At 32.8% G+C, this 23,780-nt stretch overlaps 3 protein-coding genes across 5 annotated transcripts; 1 reads left to right on the top strand and 2 right to left on the bottom strand.

Moving 5' to 3' along the window:
- The first annotated feature begins 10,573 nt into the window (after positions 1-10,573).
- On the top strand, positions 10,574-14,662 carry LOC107886798 (receptor-like protein kinase HSL1). The gene is made up of 2 exons (XM_041100619.1): positions 10,574-13,371; positions 13,557-14,662. Exons 1-2 carry the CDS (start codon positions 10,725-10,727, stop codon positions 13,949-13,951), a joined length of 3,042 nt encoding a protein of 1,013 aa, XP_040956553.1. The 5' UTR covers positions 10,574-10,724; the 3' UTR covers positions 13,952-14,662.
- A 1,006-nt stretch (positions 14,663-15,668) lies between these two features.
- LOC107886799 (protein-lysine methyltransferase METTL21E) lies at positions 15,669-18,101 on the bottom strand. Of its 3 annotated transcripts, XR_005918103.1 has the most exons (3): positions 17,045-18,101; positions 15,996-16,185; positions 15,669-15,863 (listed from the first exon to the last, which is right to left on the bottom strand). XR_005918103.1 is itself a non-coding variant. In XM_016810869.2 (2 exons), the coding sequence occupies exon 1, from the start codon at positions 17,739-17,741 to the stop codon at positions 17,049-17,051; it is 693 nt and encodes a 230-aa protein (XP_016666358.1). In that variant the 5' UTR covers positions 17,742-18,101; the 3' UTR covers positions 15,949-16,185; positions 17,045-17,048. The 3 variants fall into 3 exon arrangements, 2 of the variants coding, with proteins under 2 accessions (XP_016666358.1, XP_016666359.1); XM_016810869.2 differs by lacking the exon at positions 15,669-15,863 and having other exon boundaries at positions 15,949-16,185; XM_016810870.2 differs by lacking the exon at positions 15,669-15,863 and having other exon boundaries at positions 15,949-16,167.
- A 2,455-nt stretch (positions 18,102-20,556) lies between these two features.
- Positions 20,557-23,058, bottom strand: LOC107886800 (zinc finger protein NUTCRACKER). The gene is made up of 3 exons (XM_016810871.2): positions 22,579-23,058; positions 22,089-22,485; positions 20,557-21,866 (listed from the first exon to the last, which is right to left on the bottom strand). The coding sequence occupies exons 1-3, from the start codon at positions 22,691-22,693 to the stop codon at positions 20,990-20,992; spliced, it is 1,389 nt and encodes a 462-aa protein (XP_016666360.1). The 5' UTR covers positions 22,694-23,058; the 3' UTR covers positions 20,557-20,989.
- Positions 23,059-23,780: the final 722 nt, after the last annotated feature.

Raw genomic sequence — 23,780 nt, 5'->3', positions numbered from 1 at the left:
ATTTGAGCAATTTAATTTTTTTTCTTTTAAGTTATTTTAACTTCCATTTTTTTCCATTCTTTTCTGCTTCTCCCTATGTTTTTCTCCCTTTTTCATTTCTTTTAATGTAGTTTTATTAAAACTAGTTCACAAGCTTGCCTTACTCGAAAAATTTAAATTGTTCAAAAAATAAAAACAGTATAGGGACTAGTCTTAACAAATGAAAAATATAGAAAAATTACGTTAAAAGAAATAGAGAAGGGAGGAAAACAGAGGGAGAAGCAGAAGAGAATGGGAAAAAAGAAGAAGTCAAAAGAACATAAAAGAAAAAAATTAAATTGCTCAAAATGTAAAAAATATAGGGACCAATTGTATAAATTAACCTAAAATTTTTATTTAAAATGATGATTTAACATACTACCTTAGCTTATTGTTACACCGTTAATGGCAATTAACGGCTCGGTGACTAAAATGTTACAATGCGATAACGTAAATGATTAAAACATAACATTTTAAACATAAGTGACAAAAATGTATCCTGAAATAAATAAAAATAACTGTTTTGATATTGGTAGAACTAGAACATTTTATTTTTATTAATCATGTTAAAGTTTTATTATCAAATTATTATAAATATATTTAAGTATTACAAACATTAAAATGGATAATTAACTCAACAACTAACATGCAATTGATGCCACCTTTTATTGGCAAAAGAAGAGACAAAAAAGGAAACGAAGAGAAGGGCACGTGCAATATTAGTTATTCTCGGCCAAGAAAATTTGAGTTCTTGCACAAGCCGAAAGCTTGTCTTGTCCAATCTGTTTACACTACTGTATGATGAAGAAATAGAAGAAATCAAATTAACTTGGTTGGTTGGATTTATCACACACATTTTTCCACAGTTGAGGAAAGTTTTGACTTTTGACCAATGTTTTTTATTGATTTATTTTTCCTATTAAAAAATGAATAAAAATTCCTGATTGGCAGTTGATTGGTTGCAAGTAATATTAGGGGATATGCATTGTTTAAAAATTAAAAAAGGTGTAAAATTCTATTTCAACACTCAAGAGAAAACTGTAAACTGCCCACAGATCTGGTAGCTGCTGCAACTGTAAACAAGGGTTTGTCTTCTACTTGATGTAACATGTACTGTCAAGGAATGCAACTTATTCATCATCATTGTCTGAATTTTGATGTTTTTGTCCATATTCATTTCTAACTATTCGAGTTTGAAATTATGGTTCTTCATAAAAACATAAGTGGAAAGTGTCTTTTTTACTTTCTGATGATGAAATGTGTCTTCTGGATAATGTAAATTTAGAAATCTTATGAGTAGAGAATAACAAAAATTAAAATTAAACATTTTTTATTTCCATTTTCTAATTTTTATTTCTAGAAAAAAGCTTTTATTTTTATTTTTTAAATAAAAATATAAAAAAATGTTTTTAATAATTAAAACATGAAATCATGTTTAATACCTATTATTCTATAATAAAAACATTATAAATAAAATAAAAAGTTTTACACTTTATATGGTTTTGAATGAAGGTAACGAATTTAATATTTAAAAATTTATTGAAAAACAAAGAAAAAAACATTTTTATATTTATATGAGGTTTAAACCAAAAGTAAATTAATTTAAGGTTAAAAATTTTTGTTTTCATCATTTTTATTTTTACAAAACATTTTTAGTGAAAATAATGAAAATGTTTCTTTTATTATTTTATAATTTTCACATATTTTCATTTTCTAAAAATTATTTTTAAAATTTTCAATAAAGTGTTTTTTTATTCTTCTATTTCCTAAAACCAAACAAATAACATATTTCTTACAATATCATATTATATTCAAAGACATGATGTCCTCTTATTTCACTTGAAAAATAAGTTAAAATTTATGTCATTAATGTTGATTCAGATTTGATTTTATTCATTTTTTAATGTTGAAAAAATTTATTATAAATTAAAATAAAAAATTGAAGATTTAATTGAATGAGACGAAAAATATTTTAAATTAGTTAAGTTGATGAGTCTTATTTTATTATTTTAATTTAATTTTAAAAAATTATAAATTGAACTAAGTGAAATAAAATTCAAATCGGGTAAAATTAAATAAATTTATTTAAGTTAAATTTAAAAAATAAACAAATCAAATTAAAATGTTATTGACAATATAAATAAATTTCAAACTATAACACATAAATCTGTTACCATAATATTCTGAAATATTTGGAAAACAAAATAAAAGAGAAACAAGAGATTTTGAATTTATCATTTTGGAAAAGAATTATAATTTAATGTTGTTATAAATGGGTGAATTATTAAAAAATATTTATTTTTAACCATAATTATTGGATCAGATTGATTTTTTTGAATTTAACTAGATTAAGTCGATATTTGGAAAACGCATTCAATTGGATGTGTTTTTAGTGGATATGGTTAAGGGTGTTCAAATTTCAATTAAAATCGAATTAACCGATCGAACCAATCTATTTTGGTTAATCGGGAGCTTAATCAATCTAATTCAGTGGGAAGTTGGTTAATAATTTTTTGGAAGTTCGGTTATCAGTTAATTCGGTTCGAAATCGGGTAATTAATTGAATTAACTTAACTTAATAATTAATAATACAAATTATATGTAGCTTTTATTCGGTTAATTCGGATAGATGAACATTATCAATTTATTTATTTATTTTTATATATTTTATACTTGTTTTAACCAAAAACCAAAAACATATAAATTTCGATTAACCGATCGAATTAATAGAAATAATTCGGTTCGATTAATTTTTTTGAAAAATTTCGATTTGGTTAACGATTAAAGGATTAAAAAGTTCGGTTAATTTGGTTAATATTAATTCAGTTCGGTTAACCGTTTGAACACCCCTAGGTATGGTATGAAAAACTTCCAATTGAATGTGTTCTTAACTTTGTCTAGGTGGTTAAATGTTAGTGTTCTTATCCTTGAGTCTCAGGTTCAATTACTCTCTTATTCACATTTGTATTTTTCATTTCATGTTGCTTCAAGCTTTTTAAATTTTTAATTATTCTTTTAGCATATTAGTTCTTTGGTTTGATGGTTAGATAGTTGCAATTACATCATTGAGTTTTGAGTTCGATTAATCTCCTACTTGTATTTATATTTTTTTTCATGTTGTTTGAAGCTTTTTATATTTTAATTAATATTTTTTAACATATTAGTCCTTTTCGTTAGATGGTTAGATAGTTGTAATTACATTATTAAGTCTCGAGTCCAATTCTTCTACACATTTATATTTTTTATTTCATGTTGCTTCAAGTTTTTTTTTTAACATATTAGTTCATTTTATTAGATAGTTAGATAATTGCGATTATATCCTTAAGTCTGAGGTTCCATTATTTTTATAAGCATATTAATGCATTTTTTATTTCATATTATTTCAACCTTTCATAAAAAAACTATTCATCCTTAGTCACTCATCATTAGCGATGTAATAGCCCGATTTTAGGCTTAGTCGGAACAGTGGTTTCGGGACCACAAATCCGACGAAAAAAAAATGTAATGGCTTGAATTTTCAGAGGTGTCGGAACGGTGATTCGAGATCACTAAATTCGACAAATTGGTAGAAAATATTATTAATTTAGTAAGTATAAGTTAAATATGAAGTTAGGAAAATTTTTGAAATAGTGAATAGTGCACTAGAAATAAATATTAAATAATTAGAATCGAAATGAGGTATCAAGACCTCGGGGATTTTAAACTGAGCCATAAATATTTTTATAAATATTTATGGAGTGTTAAAAAGTTAGTATTAAAGTTTCGTTAAGAAATTTTAAAGTTCCGATAATTAATTGAACAAAAAGGACTAAATTGTAACAAATGCAAAATTTTGGGAAATGATTAAATAGCTTAAATGATAAAAGGAAGAGGGCTTAAAAGGCAAATAGACCCAAGGTCTATTTGGGCTGGACGGCAGAGGCATGAAATCAGCAAGAAAGTAAGGAGAATTAAGGGCAAAATTGGAAAATTGCAAAATTTGCTTAATAAAGTTAGGACCCAAGTGGAATTATCTAGATTTCTCTTCATTTTTCTGAATTCTCATCAGCTAAAACACCATGGAAGGGCTTCTTCAAGCTGGTTCTTCATATTTTTATTACAAGTAAGTTCAATTCTTGACTATTTCTTGAAATTTTTGTATTTTTATGACTTTTACAACTAGGCCCACTTGTTAAATCCATTAGTTTTTGATTTTATGAAAGAAGTTGAAAGTTGATATGAATATGTGCTGGAAGTATATGATGATTTAGCATGAAATTAGAGCTTTAAATTGTTCATATGCTGATTTTATTGAAAGAATTGAATAGAAAGTGAATGTTTGGGACCTAATAGTAAAAGAGTTTGAAGATAGAGTTATATGTGGAAATTCTGAATTTCAATAGTTGTGTAACAACTTATAATGTCTAGTAAAGTACTAATTGAGAAAATTAGATTAATTGAGGGGTTAATTGAGAAAGGACCGAATTGTATAAACTGTGAAATTTGGGGCAAAATGGAAATCAACATTTTGCACTAAAGCAGTTTTGGACAGCAGCAGTAGTGTAACTTTGAAAAATCACCAAAAATTGTAGAGATTGAATTAGAGGATGAATAAAATATGAAACTAAAGCTTATTGAGTCTAGTTTCTTATAAAAGAAATGATGTGAGCAATGGAATTGTAAATCATGAGATATAATAGATTTTGTGAGACAAGGTCAGAATGAATTCGGGTTCCCCTGTTCTGACTTTGGAAAATCATTAAAAATTGTACAAAAATGATTATGAGTTATAGTTTATATGGTTAGAATCCTTAATGAGTCTATTTTTAGAAGAAACAAGCTAAAACATCATCCGAATTCTGTACAATGAGATAATTAATTTTTAGTGAAGAGTGGTCGGAACTGTCAGACAGCGAAACAGGGGAAAATTTAAAGAATAAACTGTACTATTTGGCTGAACCAAAAATTATGAAAATTTTATGGTATGAAGATATGTGAGTCTAGTTTCAGGGAAAATTAACGGATCTTAATTTGGAGCTCTGTAGCTCCGGATAAAAATAATTTAGTGACTCTGACTCGGATAAACAACTTTGAATATACATGTTAGTGAATATTGAAATTATGATTAATGTTGTTTAAGTGTGTTATACACATTAAGGATGTGGAATGGAGAGGAGGAGGAGGAAAATTGGGAAATATATGAATGATTCGTGTATAAATGGTCATATGTTTGATTATAACTCATAAACGATGAAATATGAATGATGCTTATTTTTGTGCATTATTGGTCATGGTTTAAGCTCATGTGTGAAAATAAAGTTTCATAGTATGTGTGTATGGTATATTCAGTATATGATTTGGCATGAAATAATACCATGAATGGTTTATGAATTAACACATGTTGGTAAGCCTGATATATGAATAAATGATCAAATTGAGCGGAACGCCGGATTTGAGTACTTCTGATCAAATGACAAAGTGATAAGTGGTAGCTTTAGCTACACTTATCTGATCAAGTGACAAGTGGAAAGTGATAAGTAATAGCTTCGGCTATACTTATCTGATCAAGTGACAAAGTGATAAGTGATAGCTTCGGCTACACTTATCTGATCAAGTGACAAGTGAAAAGTGATAAGTGATAGCTTCGGCTATACTTATCTGATCAAGAGACAAAGTGATAAGTGATAGCTTTAGCTACACTTATCTGATCAAGAGACAAAGTGATAAGTGGCTACACTTATCTGATCAAGAAACAAAGTGATAAGTGGCTACACTTATCTGATCAAGAAACAAAGTGATAGGTGGCTACACTTATCTGATCAGGGACAAGTGATAAGTGATCATACGTAAGACCATAGTTATACTATGGCAAAGTGAAAGTGAAGTACTCAATTTTCCGTGACCGTTCCCTAATTTGATTAAGGATGGTAAGTGACAAATGGGCCCAAAAGAATTAAAGTAAATGGATAAGTGGTAGTGTATTTATATCAGGACGATGTTGTTATTCAAACTAAGGTGATATTTTCATTGCTAAATTGAGAATTTCATAAATGTGTTATTGAATGGTATAATCAATAAACATTGGGTTAAATGGTAAATACGTATTAGTTTTGAATTTGATGTCATTGAATTGTACGTGAATTAAATGGAAATTGCTAGTGATATGATTTAAATTATGAGCATGAGAAATTGCGAATTGAATGAAATGGAAATGAAGCATTAAATTGCATGAGTATGTATCGGGTCTCGCAGGCCCTAATTATTATGATTATAATATTTTGAGGATATATTGTGAAAAGTTATAGAAACATGTTAATTATTTTGAAAGTTTTAATTTTGATGAAATTTTATAACTCGGTTAAATACGTTTACAAGTGTATGTGTTTTGGTAATGCCTCGTACCCTATTCCGGTGTTGGATACGGGTAAGGGGTGTTACAAGCGAGCCCTTTATTAGGCTACCTGCTTTTAGAGGCTTGCTCTTATTCCTCAATGGGTGACCATTATGGGATTATTGAGGACAATTACAACCTTAACAAAAGAAATGTTGGAGTAAATCTTTCTTGATGACAACCGATATATAGTGAACTTGCCACATGACAAACTTCACGAGCAAATTATCACCCAAGACATGATGATGAAAGAATCCTTTTCCCCGAACTCTCAACTCCCTTAAACATGGTACAACCTCCTCTCCTCCTTGGTCCTCTACTTCAACTCTCAGTCTAATTCAAGTGAACCGATTTCCTAATTATCACCATCGATTTCTCTTTATCTCTTCCTTGATGATAACAAATGTTAACATTATTAAAATAAATAAATTGTATGCATTTATTTTTAATAATTTCTAATAAAAAATCAATCAACTTTAAGTTGTTTGAGAGTCAAAAAGTGGAGCGTGGAAAAATGAGTGGGGGTGGGTGCTGCCTCTATTTTGAGGGCATCAAATTCTCTAGTATTTTACCAACCCAATAAAAACACAGAACTTCTGAAATTGGAGACAGATAGATTGATTGATTGGTGATGAGCATTTAGCCTTGTTCTTCAACTAATTGGGCTGGCTAATTCACCTGCTTAAAAATTATTTAACTTCACTTGCATTAGCTGTACTTTCATATATTCCATATAATGAGCTTGTAGAGAAAGTGATGGATAATAACATGGTTAGGAATCAACTGTTCTATCATCTGCATAAAGGAAACCAATTTCTACACTGAAAAATCAAAGCCCAATCTTTTTGACCACTTCAATCACCTAAGATTTGATTTTGAGCACTGACTCGTGCAATGCTACCCGTGGTGGTGGTTGCACCTAGTACTATAACACTCAATATAACTTTCTATTTTTGGAGTTAGAAACATTTTTGAGTAAAATTTTTGAATTATAAGCATGGCTGATTTTATGAAACTACTATAATTTCATTTATGAATAACATATCTTGAAGATGGGATAAAATTAAGTCAAACAATTGAATTTTTTTGAAATAAAGAATATTCTTACATTATCTCGGTATAGATAAAATATAAATAAAAGACATTTTATTTTTTTAATTTAAATGATGTATTTAAAGTTTTAGTCTTGTGCACAAGCTGAAATCAGACATGTTTTTGATTCATTATGATATATATATATTTTTTTAAATCTAATTTGATTGTGAAAGTATTTGAAATTTTTTAAATTGATACAATATTTAGAACTATCTATTAAGAAGAAAGATAAACACGTTTCAGCGCACTTGAACTCATGTTCTCGTGCAATATCAATACCAAACGAACTAAAACTCAATCGACCATTATGATAATTTTAAATGATAGTTTTAACGAGTTAATCCATACAGTTACTCACAGCTTGGTATGTATTACTTAAATTATTTACTTAATGAGATTGGTTTATATTATTGAAAAGGTTTGCTAATCATCTATTCTTGTTGTTTCCTTAATTTTCATAAATTCCATATTACATTATAATTTTTAATATATTTTTTATTCGTATTATGTATAATTTATCACATGTATTGTATAGGGATAAAGTAATTTGGTCTCTTTTTTTTTTTATCACATTAATCTAAAACTTGACAACTTTTTCTACCTTTAGTCTATGTGATAATGTGACGCTCTGATATAAGTGATAATGCGGCAGAATCTCTAAGTATTACATATCACATAATTCAAAATTGAAAAAAAATTATTAAATTCATGAATTAATGTGAACAGAAAAAAAAATCTAAAAATCAAGTTGAAAAAAAGTATCAAATTCAAGAATTAATTTTTACCTTATCCAATTGTATATATAGTTTTATATTATGATTTTATTTAAAAAAAATCATATTTTCATGTTGGGTTCACTTTATGTATTAATTCATGACATATTTTCTAAAATGTATAAAATTAACTCAAAATTTAAAATTATTTTTGTTTGTTTTGTGTTGTTTAGGTTAATGTCTCAACAATTAGTTTATATAAAATTTTGTAATTAAGTTGATTTTATGCAATATTAATTATAATTATTAGAGCTTGTTTCTAGATTTATCTAGATAAAAGATTATAATATTGAAATAACATAATTAAAATTAAATTATATCATAAGTAATTATTTAAATATTAATTTAATAGTGAAAGTTAAATATATCTAGGCATTAAAATAAATGAAAAAGATAAATGTGAACGTAGAAAATCCTCTTATTCTATAAAAGAAAATATGTGGACAGCAGGAGCAGGCTATGAATGAAGGATTTTATATCATAAAGTTAAAACAAAATTATATCCCTTTCACATTGACTCCAGAGTAGACTTTTAACACTGATTGTCATTATGCTTTTTATTTCCATTGGCCTATACTTTTAGTAATTATTATACTTGGCCCCTCCCTCCCATCATCACCTCGTCTCATTATGCTTCTTTTTTTTCCTTTTATTCGATTATGTGTAAATTCATTAACAGTTACTCAACTTTGATGCACTCGACAAAATAGTCATTTTGAGTTCAATTCAGTTATTTGACTCTCAAAAAATAACAAATTAGCTATTAATATTATCGAAAAGTGACAAATTAGTCACCCATTAACATTTTCCGTCATAAGCTTAGCGAGACAATTGATGTGGCCAATTAACTTGCCACGTTGGAAACCCAATTAGCTGACGTGACAAATTGATGTGGAGTTTGCCAAAAAATTACCCAAAATTAAGGCTCGAAATGGGAAAAAAGAATTTGGGAAAAAAAAACGGAACCTGGAAAAGCTCTTTTGTGGTAGTGAAAATTGAAAATCGATGGTGAAAATGTTGTGGCTGGCATCAAAATGGTTGCTTGAGCTATCGCCAAGGGAGATCCCATCACAGCCCATTCAGATTCTTCCACATCTTTACTATGAAAACATTATCAAGCACTACAACAATCCTCGTAATGTCAATTCCTTCAATAAGAATGATCTAAACATCAACACTAGTTTGGTCGGAGCTCCTGCTTGTGGCGATGTTATGGAGTTTCAAATCAAAATCGACAACAAAACAACAAAAACCAGCAAAAAAAAAACCAAATAGTAAGCATCCAAAATCAAACCAACAAAAAAAAGAACAAGAATCCCAAATTGGTCTGCATCAAAATAGAGACGTAAAAAAAACTAAAAAAGAAGATAATCAAAATAGAAGAAATCCACACCTATTTCGGGTTTTACGGGTTGGAGAACTTGGGCCACCATTTTGATGATCCGAACGGTCAAGAGTCATGGTTGGTTTAGAAAAGCTGTGGCCAGAATATTGTGGTGATCCAATGGTGGACGGCGGAGATCCATTGAAAGCCTTGTTCGAAGCTTTGAGGTATTAATCTTAGGATTTTGAAGGCCTATTGGGAAATCTGAAGTGAGATTTGAGAGGCAAAGATGAGGCATTTGGTATGAATGACAACGATTAGAGTTAAAAATTAAAAAAAAGAAAAGAAAAAGAGAGGAGAAGAAGAGAAGAAAAAAAGGTGACAGAAATTCAATGGATAGCAACGAACTGAGTGGTGGCTCCACCTTGGAGAAACAAAACGGTCGTATATCTCCATTTTTTCTCTTCTTTTCTACTGTCCAACTAGGGTTATGAGGCTGTTTAAATGACAACTAGCCTTTTAATTGGCCAATTAATGACAAAAAGGAGTCCGTTAAATGCCATACCACTTTTCCGTTATGTCTGTAATGAAAATGGTTAAAAGGACTATTTTGTTATTTTTCAAAAGTTGAATTACTGAATTAAAACCAGAGTGATTGTTGAGTAAATGTTAAGTGTAATTATCTTGTTGGGATTGAATTTAAAAGCAATGGAGTTATTATCTTAATTCATTATGCTTTTTTTGGATCTAATCAACTCCATTCTTTTCCAAATGGTGGGTTTAAATAATCTAAACATTGAACTAAAAATTGATATTAAACCTTCATTAAATAAATGTCGATTCTATATTAGAAGCTAAATTTAGATTAGATAGTGTAAACAGTTACATTACCTGAAGATGTAGTGGAGTTAAATTATTTGCCAAAAGCACTGTGATCACTACTGAACTCTTTTGACCGGGAAGTTTCCTGTGTTTGTCTTAAAGTTTCAATCAACTTTTGAAAATTGATCCAAATTGCGCTTCGTCTCTTGGGTTCAACACACTTCACCATCTTCATCTGATGTAAGACCCCAGTAGCAAACCAGGACCCACTCCTACACCCACCTTTTCTCCCTTAAAATATCCAAACGCTTTGCCGTCTTCCATGCCTCCCTCCTTCACTCTAAACAACGCAACAACATCCAAATACAACCACACTCCACTCTCTCTAACCCAAACCATGTTTCTGGTATTCTTGCTCCTATTTTTGAATCCTCTGCCCTATGCCTTTGCTCTAAACCAGGAAGGTCTGTACCTGTTGCAGGTCAAGCAAAGCCTTTCCGACCCAACCAACGCCCTCTCCTCCTGGAACCGCCGAGACGACACCCCTTGCAATTGGCAAGGTATTTCTTGCCACTCCCCCACTGCCCGTGTTCAGTCTGTCGACCTTTCTGATTTCCAGCTCGTTGGGCCTTTCCCGCTTTTCCTCTGCCGTCTCCCTTATCTTCGCTCCATCTCTCTCGCCAATAATTCCATCAACTCTTCCCTACCCCTTGATCTTTCCACCTGTCAAAATCTAACCACCCTCGATCTCTCCCAGAATCTCCTTGTTGGCTCTCTCCCTCCCTGCCTCCCCAATATTACCACCCTTGAAAATCTAATCCTTTACGGTAACAATTTCTCTGGCGAAATTCCCGCGACTTTCGGACAATTCCAACGGCTCCGGTGTCTCAACTTGGCGGGAAATCTCCTCGACGCCGCCATTCCTGCTATTTTGGGTAATATTTCCACTCTCGAAGAACTGGATCTCGCTTATAACCCTTTTTCTCCGTCTCATATACCGAGCGAACTAGGTAACTTAACGAACCTTGAGCAGCTTTTTCTTGCCGGCTGTAACCTCGTCGGCCAAATTCCGTCGAGTTTCGGTCGGTTGGTTAGCCTCCGAAACCTTGATTTGTCCCTTAACCAGCTCTCTGGATCCATCCCTAGTTCAATTTCCCAGTTGAAAAGCATTGAGCAAATTGAGTTATATAACAACTCTCTATCAGGCGAGTTGCCGTTAAATATGGGAAATTTAACTACGTTGAAGCGATTCGACGCGGCTATGAACGAGTTAACTGGGACAATTCCAACCGGTTTATGCGGGTTACAGCTTGAGTCATTGAATCTTTATAATAACCGGCTTGAAGGGACTTTACCAGAGAGCATAACTGTGTCGAAAAAGTTGCAAGAGCTGAAACTGTTCAACAACAAACTCAGTGGACCATTGCCGAGTCAACTTGGTGTAAACTCGCCACTACAAAGCTTGGATGTCTCTTATAATCAGTTTTCTGACGAACTTCCAGAGAATTTGTGCGCAAAGGGGCAGTTAGGGGATATTATTCTGATTTTCAATTCATTTTCGGGCGAAATTCCGGAAAGTCTAGGAAAATGCCAGAGCTTGGGCCGGGTTCGGTTCAAGCACAACCGTTTCTCGGGTCGGGTTCCAGACGGGTTCTGGGGGCTGCCCAGAGTAATTTTGCTCGAGCTTGCTGAAAATTCCTTTAGTGGGGAAATTTCAAAGTCGATTTCAAGTGCTCATAATCTCTCTATTCTGTCAATTTCCAACAACCGTTTTTCCGGGTCGTTACCTGATGAAATCGGGTCCTTGGAGACACTGGTAGAGATGTCTGCTAGTGGAAACGAGTTCACCGGTCACATTCCTCTATCTTTGGTAAAACTGAAGCAGTTGGTCAGGCTTGATCTCAGTGAAAATGAGATTAATGGAAGAATCCCCGAAGGAATTAAGGAATGTATGAGTTTGAATGAGTTAAATTTGGCTAACAATAGGCTATCCGGCAGTATTCCTGGTGATATTGGTAGCTTGCCTGTACTTAATTATCTTGATCTTTCAAGTAACTCATTTTCCGGGAAAGTCCCAATTGAGTTGCAGAATTTAAAGCTGAACGTGTTTAATTTGTCGAATAATCAGCTTTCAGGAGAGCTCCCTCCCTTTTATGCCAAGGAAAATTACAAGAATAGCTTCTTGGGTAATCCCGGATTATGTGGTGACTTGGAAGGTCTTTGTCCGAAGATAAGTCGATCTAAGAACCAAACCAATATGTGGATTCTTAGATCCATTTTTGTACTGGCCGGCTTGGTTTTTGTTGTAGGGGTTGTTTGGTTCTTCATGAAGTACCGGAGTTTCAAAAAGAACAAGAAAAGAGCGACTGTAACGAAGTGGAGATCATTTCATAAGATCGGTTTTAGTGAATACGAGATTACAGATTGCCTCAAGGAAGAGAATGTGATAGGAAGTGGAGGTTCTGGCAAAGTTTACAAAGTTGTGCTGAGCAATGGTGATGCAGTAGCTGTGAAGAAACTCAGTGGAGTTAAGAAAGAAGATTCTTTGAGTGCGGCCGATATGGAGAGAGATGAGTTTGAAACTGAAGTTGAAATGCTGGGAAAAATTAGACACAAGAATATAGTGAGACTGTGGTGTTGTTGCATTACAGGAGATGACAAACTTTTAGTTTATGAGTATATGCCGAATGGGAGCTTGGGGGATTTGTTGCATAGCAGCAAGGGGGGCTTGTTAGATTGGCCCACTAGGTATAAGATTGCTTTAGATGCAGCTGAGGGATTATCCTATTTGCATCATGATTGTGTTCCTCCAATTGTTCATCGGGATGTGAAATCGAACAATATATTGTTAGACCACGAATTCAGTGCCAGAGTTGCGGATTTTGGAGTTGCTAAGATTGTTAAAGGAGTCGGGAAAGGTGCTGAATCAATGTCTGTGATTGCAGGCTCGTGTGGTTACATTGCACCAGGTTTGTTCCTTGTTGATGCTTATTTATATTAATTCCCCCTTTTCATTTAGAATATACAATACTTGTGTTGATTGGTTAAGTTTAGACATGGATAAATGGCTACATTGGCCTGTTAACATGAACTTATCTGTCCTGTAAGATCTATATTACCTCTTATTATTCAATTTGTTTTCATTTGCATGCAGAGTATGCATATACCCTAAGAGTAAATGAGAAGAGTGATATCTACAGCTTTGGAGTTGTCATCTTAGAGTTGGTTACTGGTAAACCCCCCACCGATCCGGAGTTTGGGGAGGAAGACATGGTGAAATGGGTCTGTGCTACCTACAACCAAAAGGGAGTGGATCAGGTAATTGACCCGAGACTGGACTCTACGTACAAGGAAGAAATTTGCAGGGTACTTGATATTGGTATCCTTTGCACTGATGCTCTTCCCATTAACCGCCTGTCAATGCGGAAGGTGGTCAAATTGTTGCAAGAAGCTGGTGGGGAGAACAAACCCAAGGCCAATCAGGATGGAAACCTCTCACCGTATTATTGCTACTACGAGGAAGCCTCTGATCAAGCTAGTCTAGTCTAGTTTAGTGTAGCTTTAAGTAGTTCAAATCTTCAAGTGAATCACACTAAATTTAGACTTTCAATTTCGCCAAGCTGGTGGGTTTCATGGGGTAGCGGGAATGGTGCAGTAACAAGAGAGGTGCCCGCTTTGACAAGTGTACCAAGTAGTTAGGCCTACCTTAGAGCAGCCTTGCGTAGGACAATTGTACAAATAGTGTGAAAATTTTGAAAATGATTCAAAAGGATCAAAGCGAGTCAAGAGTGGCTTTCATTTTGAATCATTCCTCTTCCCCTTGTTTTAAAATGCTTGGCAGCCATGGCTTCAAGTACAGCTCTGCTGGTTGAGTGAAAGGATAGGTTAGCTGTAAGCAAATAGAAGATAGCAGTGTGGTCAAACCGCAGTTGCCGCCCTTCATAAGGGAATTGGGCCCTTTGTTATTCTCCTTCATGGCTGTGGTTGTCACAAGAAAATGATAGGATGCCTTTTAAAATTTTGACAGTACACGTTTCTAATGAAGGATGGACCCAACCAAGGCCTGTATCTGTCTTGGACTGCTTGGGGTTTGCCAAAAAGTCTACTGATGGTGAGAGCGACATTGCATGGACATTTGGTTATTGTAGGTCTGCCTCATTTATTAACTTTATAAATCAATAAAGTAGCTTCATTTCATCCCAACCATGGTGGTGGTGGTCAATATTTTCATAAAAACAAAGACTTGCTCATATTTTTCTACATTGCTTTTTGTAGAATATTTATTTGGTGTTTCTACATTGGATCCATAATTAATTGTTAGGCATATCCTGAGTAGGTAAATGTAGTTCAGAATTGCTACCTAATTCTCACCCTAAATTGCAAAGAGATTTATTAATTTTTTTTAAAAATGTTCCTATGGTCTCATTAACATGATTTAATAATTTTCATAATTTTAAATTTTTATATAACTTTTTAAAACATGTTTTGCTCATGTGAATCATTACATTAGCATAATAATAATAATAATAATAATCTAATCAATTCTTAACAATCTTTAGTTAAAAAAATTTAATTGATGTATTTTTTTAGTCTAGTGTTACACTTAGTGATATGTCTTTTGTAATGGTTTTATATGTATTTTTTTATTTTGGTAAGTTTGAATAAAATTATTAGGTAAAAAAATTAAACCCGTTTAATTTAAAATAGATCAAGTTCAAACCTTGAATTGTAAGTTTGCAATGTATATTTTATTATATAATTTATAACACAAAAAAATTAAATCTATAGTAATATATAATATTATAAAGCATTAAAAATTCTAAGAATATAAACATTTTTTAAAAAATTTAAAAACTAATATGAGTAAACCTAAAGTGAGATTCGACAAGTCATTTACAAATATAAACGAGTTTACATGAAATTTTAAGCCCATATTTTATAATAAACTGAATTTAAACAAGTGTAAAATATATTAATATCACTTACGCTACCTCAAACCCACTCAAACTAGCCCATAAACATCTCTAGTAACATATACCTAAAGGCGTTCATAGGCCACCTAGCACAACCCTTCGAAACAGTTTACATTAATAAAAACTAAAATAATAGTGACTTGAAACAACTTTTTAGAGGATAAAAGATTAAAAATACTCTTTGTTTAATAAACTTATGTTAGATGTTAGTAACTACTCTTATCAATAAGCAAATATTCTCATTGGGAACGCAATATCCGTTTTTCTTGTACGGTGGACTATTACACAAATAATCCATCATATGATTCTTTTTAGAAGTTTTCTATGAAAGAGTTTAAATTAACATTGGCTTAGTGAAATCCAGGTTCAAGAATGGTGAAATAGGAACCTGCAATGAAATATTCCTTTCAATACTCTGCATAGTGCATCTTAAATTAGCCTCCACAAATGCATTTCAAGAAGCATCAAAGTGATATGCAACGCCCATGCTACACAAATTGAATTCAATTTCATGAAACTCAGACTTGTAGAACGGAAAAAGTGAAAGAAATAAAAACGAAATGAAGCTTGATGTGAAAGAAAAATAGAAATCAATTAACAGCAGGAACACGTATACCAACCAAGCATAAGTGGAGGGCACAAAATTGAGTTTCAGAATGCTCAACAATCAATAGAAGAAGAAAGCTTGACCCTGCCTGCTTTTAAGCAAACTTTGCTTGAAATAGAGTTCCCAATATGGTATAAAATTTGCTAAGGGGGTAGCCCAGAAAGGTCCCAAGCCTTGCTGCTGGGCTGAAACACATCATACATCTGGCAAAGATAAGAGACAGGTCGAGTAGTAACATCCGGGTATCACTGGTCATAATTATTAAAAGATGCTGTAGCATTTTAACTATGATATGAATATTGGATGTTAATATATGTTTGACATGGTAATGTTCAATCCTTTTAAAAGGTTCTGTATACGTTTGAAAGATTATATCTTATATCTATATAACCTGAATATAAGTTCGTTCAAACAATTATACACAAGTACTTTAAAAAAACATATATGGTTGGGAGTTACGCACCCTGAACAAGTCTGGTATGGTCTTATCTCTCGACTCTACCGAAAGCTCTAGATCTAGGGAGAGAGTGAGAGTGCTTCAAAGTGCAATAGCAGGCAAAAACAAAGTAATTAAAGAGTAAGCACATGGTTGGACTAGACTCCATTACCCATAGCATATAGATCATTTATGGGAGAGTGCTACCATTTGAACTAACTGTTAGTAAAATAGGGTGATAAAAACCTGATCAAGAACAACGCCGGACTTGTTGAAGATCCGACCTCTCATAGTGCTTAAACAGGTGAACCGTAACAAACAATTAGACTTGACCAATGACTTATGACATAGAAGCATTCTTCAGTCATCATGCGTTACTCAATTTACTTGTATTCACCAAACAAAATTCAATGCAGGAACTGGCATAATTAAATAACAAGATCAAGTGAAGATTGCAAAAGACAACATTTCAATCCAAGCCCACAATTTTGCAGCAAACAGGCTAAGCAACAATGACTACAAGTTCAATTTTATCCTTATATTGGCATTCGCTATAGAAAAAAGGACAATTTCCATACCCAATTGCCAAACTTCATTAGTATATATATAATCGATCCAAAACTTACCCTGCTAATTGTTATTGTTCTTCTTCTTTCTGAAAACATAAACATCGGTCTCCTCATAAGCATAATCAGGGTGCAAATCCTGATGAGGAACCTTTTCGATCACGAAAACCTTTTCACACATTTCCCAAAACAACTTATCAGCTTCCGGTGACCTCAGCTGGTACCCTAACAGAATCACCCCATCGTCGGAAACTAACGCCTCCATAGCCCCAACTAAATGACCCACCGATTCCTCGATGTAGACTACATCTGCCGCGATCACCACATCGAACGGAGGATTAACGCCCCTGATCTGATCCTTGTTGTTCCAATAAAGAATCGAGGTCTTCATGTTCTTACCCAGAACGGGTTTATTACGTTTGAGGTTATGCTTGAGCGCAGGCATAACAGGGGATATATCGGTGAGGATGATGTCTTGGAGACCCAATAGGCGGAAAGTCATGCCAGCAGCTCCACAACCAGTTCCCAATTCGATGGCGCGACGACGGCGGGTGTGAAAATCAAGGAGGTCATAATAAGGGTTATCGCTGGTGGTGGTGGTGGGCGAAGATGGTGCCCAGCGCTCTACGAATTTGGCTAGAACCAAAGAACAAGGCCAGACGGAGGTACCAACGTGGAAGGAGCCATTGTCTTGTTGGATAGAGAGTTGGGAATCACGCACTTGAAGCTGTATCACCGGTGAGTCCGTGAATTTCATATTTGCTTCGTTCTCTGCTTCAATTCAGTGAGTCTGAAAGGTATAATTTTGGTGTTTGAATATGATAGGGCTGGGTGGGGGTTTAAGCTTCGTTAATTGTGTTAGGTTTGTGACCCAATCCAATAGGATTGATGTTGGGCTCAATCTCCTATTCTAAGAGAAACAATATGATTTCCAGCAATGGCTACTTTTTCAAGGGTCTTTAAGGGGGTGATTGAAAAAGTGTAAAATGTTTTGCTTTAGAGCACACAAACTTCTTTCTATCTTTTTTTCTTGGCTTTTACCTAAAGAAAAATGAACACCCATTTTCACTTTGCTATCATATCATGTAGTATTTCATTACCAGAATCAACTCCTTTTCTTTTTACCTGCCTTTTTTCTCCTCTTTAAACTTGCTCAGAAAACAAGAAATCATCATGTTAATGCATTTGTATCTCTTTACTGGAAAATATGAGCAAGTAATGAGCAAAATAGTTCATTCCTTAAATGCTTCTTTTGGTTTTATGTTTATAAGGTATAATAACAAATTTAATCCTTGATTTCTATACTTTTATTCAATTTTACCCTTACTCTTTTATTTGAAGCAATTTGGCTCTCAATATTTCATTGCTGATATAACACTATTTTATCTCATATGTTGTGGTAGCAAATAATTCAAATATTATTAAAAATTAAAAGAAAGCTAAAAAATCATAAATGAAAATTATAGTTTCAAAAATTATGAAAATAGATATTAAAAATTAAAGAATTGAAAACATAAAGAATGACAAGGTTTGGACCTGTGTCATTTAAGCACCAGACACAAGCTCTAACTACTATTTCAAGCAAGTCTTGGCAAAATTAAACAATTTGGGATATATTTTTAGAAATTTTAATTTTTTTAAAAAAAAATTGAATAACTATATTTTTATAATTTTTTATTTATGATTTAAAAAAATATTTTTTTTGCTGATATAGTATATAAGACAAAATAGTGGCATGTCAACAATGAAAAGTTGAGAGTCAATTTGATCCAAGAGTAGGGGCGAAATTGAATAAAAATGTAAAGATCAAGGGCTAAATTTACTATTATTCCTTATACATAAAACACTAAAATAAGTAATTAGTAGTACTTGTATTATTTTACTCGTTTATCTAATGTATAAAGATTAATTAATTCATATTTTCGGTAATATAAAGGATTAATTTACTCACAAGACCAAAATGATTGTGGAAGTTTTAGCCATGAATGCATAAAATAAAAGATGAATATATAAGTTTAAGTTGGTTAGCCTAGAGTCAATAGCTCTTTTAACTTTCTCTAAACCTGGTATAATGAATGGATTAATTTAGAGGAAGAATGTATATTTTTATCCATTGACTTATTACTGAAGTTTTGAAGAAAAAAAGATAATGAGTCAGCTGGATTATGAACCTTCATACTTTTTCTTTTAATGGAAATGCAAAAGTTGTTATTGAGAAGAGTGAAACTTTCATCCAAGTCATCTCTCTTTTGGGGATGAGGTCAATCATTCTAGGACCTACCCTTTCTCTATCTCAAACCATGATTTCCCTACGTACCTATACACTTGTTCAATGCTTCACACAAACCATTCCAAATGGAAACTAATATCTTACCTTTACTTCTCTTGCTTCAGTTTGTTTGAAAAGATTTATAAACTCCATTGTAAATTTCTATCAAATAAAGAAAGCAAAATTAAAAGATGTATAATTGGTGCGTATTTTATTTAATATTCTTTCACTCATTAATCTAATAAGTTCAATTAAATCAATATGAGTTCATTAACTTATCATGAGTTATTAAATTCAAATAATCAATTTAAGTTAATGATGTTTCAAATTCATAGTTTATTGAATTGATATATTTAATTCAACTCATTAAAGATCATTTTCATTTAATAAAATATGATTAATAAATTTTTTCTCACCTAAAATTTCAAAATTTTATTAAAATAATATTTTAATTAAGATTATGTTTTACTTAATAAATTAAAATCAATAAGCTTGCTTATATGAAACAATTATAATTTATAGAAAAATAATTTAATAATTATTGTTATAAGTGAAAAGTTGTCATAAAAAATTACAAGAAAATATAAAAAAAATAATTTTATTAAAAATTTGATTATTATAATAAAATGGTTTTACTCTACAAATATGTAAAAATGGAATATGTGGTACAACTTGAGAATGTAAGCAATAGAGGTCAAAATAATATGGGGCCACAATACTATATATATTATCAAGTATCAATATCCTGTTAAGAGTCAAATAAGCCACAAAGTTAAACTCTTATCCATTGTCCACTTGTTTTCCATGTCTGCCTGACCCCATTCTATTGTGATCATTGGGAGAAAAAAAGCAGACAAAAGCAGGAGGAATGGTGCACGCTTGATGGCAATTTTATTCTTTTCCCTTATATATGAATATGACTCTGTCCCTAGCTCAAGTTTTGGGAAATTGGGTTTTTTCTGCTGCAATCTACCCTTGTTTATCTTACTGCTTCAATATTAATTTAGTGACACTTTAAATCAACATTTGAGTTTGAATCTCTTGATTTATGATTTGTACGTATCATTTTCTGTTTTCCATAAAATCCATAATATGCTCTCAAAGATATAATTTTAAATATAAATTACAATTACTGGGAAAAAATATTGAAGCTTTTAATTAATGCCCTTCTTTCCATTTGTTTTTGCATGTTATAGTGGTAATCTTGACGAGGGAAAAGCTATAATTCACTGTACACATGCATGGTTTGATGAGGGGAAAAGCTACATTATATTATTTCCAATTAACAGTTCATAGCTTGTTGTTTGTATTAAGTAGAATAATGAAAGCTTTTATTTTATGGATACGTAATTACTTTTTTAAAATCTAGTATGACAGGACAACAACAACCATAGAGATGAAACAATTAATGCAATAATGGAGCTCCAAAGTTTTTTTTTTTTTGCTTTGCTTTCCCCCCACTACTTCATATCCCCTTTTATCAAAGTTAAAAAAAATAAAATAAAGGCATAATTTTTAAAAGGGATTGTTGGGCTCTCAAATGTTGAAGAGAATATGCATGGATCTCATTATTCTTAATCTCTTGAATAATTCCCCTAGGAGCACTGTTAACCTCTGCAACTTTTCTTCTTTGCAAAGTCATTATGTCGTCTCTCCCTTTTCATCTTTAACTCCACTTTTATTATCCATCACCCAAGCTTTCCATAAAGAGAAATAGGTAAATTTCTGCTCATTTTTCATATCCATCCATTGATTGAAGATGGGTGACAGATGGCCTGCTGTACTCCCACACCCAAAAAATCCCTTGTTTGTCCTCCCCCACTTTCTTCATTCTGCAAGTACCGGCGTTTTGCTGGGTACATTTGCAATTGATTCAACGTGGAAATATCGTTTGCCGAATTTTCCATGTCACATCCTAGGGTAGTCGTTTGTGTGTTTGACACATACAGATCACTGTATTTACTCCCATCTTGAACTTGACTGTTGCTACACTTGGTCCCGAAGCTTCCTAGGAATGAAGTGTCAGTTGAAGTGGCACCAATTTGGGCAGCTTTTTGTAATAAAGCTGTGGCAGACATACTGAAAGATGGGGTTTGCTGAGACTGGTGTTGGGTGCTAAATAATGAAGGAATGCTCACAAGTTGAGTTCCATTTTCCTTGACATTATTGTTCAAAGGAAGTGAAGTGCTGGTTAGCTGATCTTCAGCATTACCGGATGAGACCTTGTTGCCAAACATCCAGTTTAACTGATAATCTGATGCCGGAGGATTCGATGTCGAAACCAGGGGATCGCTGTACATGGATCCCGAATTCAAAGAACCAAATTGTTGAATCTCTTGGAGACTTTTGCCAATTGAATCATGGCCCTGAGGTGCTTGGCCCATCCACAAGGAAAAACCACGTCTAGTTTGATCTATGGTTTCATCATTGCTTGAAATTGTTTTGAAGATAGAGGGAAAATGTTGTGGCATCCCAGTATCTAATGGATTCCCCATAAGTTGGTAACTGAAATTGGTGGTGGCCAAGCTGTGCATGCTGGAAGCTGCATTTACTCTAGCTGTTTCCTCAGCCAAAGCATCACAGAAAGCCCTGTGCGTGATGAAGCTATCTCTTCTGCTCAACGAAAAATTTCATACAGTCCATGCATCAATTAATAAAAATATATTTCAGTAAATACGAAATGACAATATGTTCTTTGTCTTTACTTCCACTTTTTATTATTTCAACTCCTAGCTATAGTTGAAGAGAGGGTCAGAGGGCGGTGTTTGTTTAGCCTATCACTCGGTCAAAAACTATGAGAACCACAAAGATGAATTAGGTATAGTAAAGGATTACCTTGAAAATAGAGTACCACAATCGCATTTGTACTCCCTGGTGCCGCAGGTCTTTGAGTGAGCTTTCCAATCTGACTGCACAGCGTATCGCTTTGAACACTTCTCACACTTCCACTTCTTCTCCCCGTGCTTCCGATAAAAGTGTTTCTTTATGCCAGTCAGGTCCCCGAGAGCCCTGGAAGGATGGTGATGGACGCAGGTCTTTTCAGGGCACACATACACCCGCTTTCTCACTTCCTTTGTAGTCCTTTGCTTCAACTTCCATGGAAGGTTATGGCCTCGCCTATGGAGTTGAAGGTTTTGGTCTCTTTGGAAACCCTTGCCGCATATTTCACACAAAAACCTGTTGGTTGCCATCAGAGTCTTTGGGGACAAAGCTATCACTTCAGCTTCAGGATCTGGTACAGTAGTTAGCTTGATTAATTACTTTGATTATGTAACATAAATACACCCATGAGACCACGAAGAAAGAGGAAACTATATATACTTGCCTGGTGTTCCTGGTAGGTTTCTCTTCCTCTTTGCAACAGGAGGGTTATTGGATCCAGGAACAGGATCCTGCATAAAACCATTTGAAACCGGTTCTTCTGCCATCGTCTCTAGCATCTATGTTGTTAAAGCTTATAGAACAAAAAAAAAAAACCCCAGAAAACCAAAAAATGGAGTGTTTATATTAATGTGGTGATTAAGAGAAAACTCATGAAGAGGTACAGCTCGGTGTTTGGTTATGGTTTCTCAACCCTAACAACATAAACTGATATATGCAAAGGAATGGATCTCCTCTCTCTTTCTCTCTCAAATATGCACTGATTTAATTATAATTAATCACTTTTGGGTGGAATATAATACTAATATATAACATATTATTTTTTAATGAGAGGCGGTGAAAAGTTAAAGTTGGGAGGTAAGGAAGGAGGTTGAAGAAAGAGAGAGAGAGAGAAGCCCAAAGGTGCATAATGACACATATGATGAGGTCCGTAGAAAGCTAATCTCCATGCTTTTTCCATTGGGAATGATTATCTCATAATTTGTATGCTTTTTCGTTTTACCATTTTTCTATTCTCTGCTGCCTTCCAACCTGCAATTTTTTATTTCTATTTCCCAATATGTAAAATAAATCAAAGGTACTACTATTTATGCAGTTCCAAATCTTCTGAAAAACAAAGCTTGAGCAGATGTCTGAGAACCAATCCTTCGTCTGTAAGCACCACTCAATTATATTTTACCATCAATTGTAATTAGAGCCATATATATAAATCATATGAGAATTAGTAGTAACATTATAATATTCAAATTGTATTTTTTTATTTAAAAAATTGAGTAAATTATCTTTAAATATTAAATCAAAGACCACACAAATCATCCATTTCTAGTGTTAAGAATTAATTATTTGTATATTAATATGAAGTAAACGTGACACATAATATATTACTTTTTTAATTATCCCATTAACCATTTTAAATTTTTACCTGGTGATATGAGATGGGTATTTAACTAGTACTTTGGGTTGCTTTCTCTTGAATTAGTTAAAAGCTTTTCCTTTAAAGTTAATAAGAAAAGCATAGTGAAAAGGTTTTTGATTTATAATGAAATTCTAAAACAAAAAGCTAGGTGGTTCGGTATACAATGGTCCACTTATGATCACCGACTTATTTAAGATTAAACAATAATAAAATTATATATGTGCTGTTTC

The sequence above is a fragment of the Gossypium hirsutum genome, chromosome A03 (assembly GCF_007990345.1).
Source record: "Gossypium hirsutum isolate 1008001.06 chromosome A03, Gossypium_hirsutum_v2.1, whole genome shotgun sequence".
Lineage (NCBI taxonomy): Eukaryota > Viridiplantae > Streptophyta > Magnoliopsida > Malvales > Malvaceae > Gossypium > Gossypium hirsutum.
The sequence above is the reverse complement of the archived record's forward strand: the minus strand, read 5'-3'. Positions and strand labels throughout refer to the sequence as shown.

Excerpts from the sequence above, each read along its gene's own strand:
- LOC107886798 (XM_041100619.1), top strand. The coding sequence starts at position 10,725 with ATGCCTCCCTCCTTCACTCTAAACAACGCAACAACATCCAAATACAAC. Across the intron at positions 13,372-13,556 it reads GTGTGGTTACATTGCACCAG|AGTATGCATATACCCTAAGA; the intron begins GTTTGTTCCTTG and ends ATTTGCATGCAG.
- LOC107886799 (XM_016810869.2), bottom strand. The coding sequence starts at position 17,741 with ATGAAATTCACGGACTCACCGGTGATACAGCTTCAAGTGCGTGATTCC.
- LOC107886800 (XM_016810871.2), bottom strand. The coding sequence starts at position 22,693 with ATGCTAGAGACGATGGCAGAAGAACCGGTTTCAAATGGTTTTATGCAG. Across the intron at positions 22,486-22,578 it reads AAACCTACCAGGAACACCAG|ATCCTGAAGCTGAAGTGATA; the intron begins GCAAGTATATAT and ends CTACTGTACCAG. Across the intron at positions 21,867-22,088 it reads TGTGGTACTCTATTTTCAAG|AAGAGATAGCTTCATCACGC; the intron begins GTAATCCTTTAC and ends TTCGTTGAGCAG.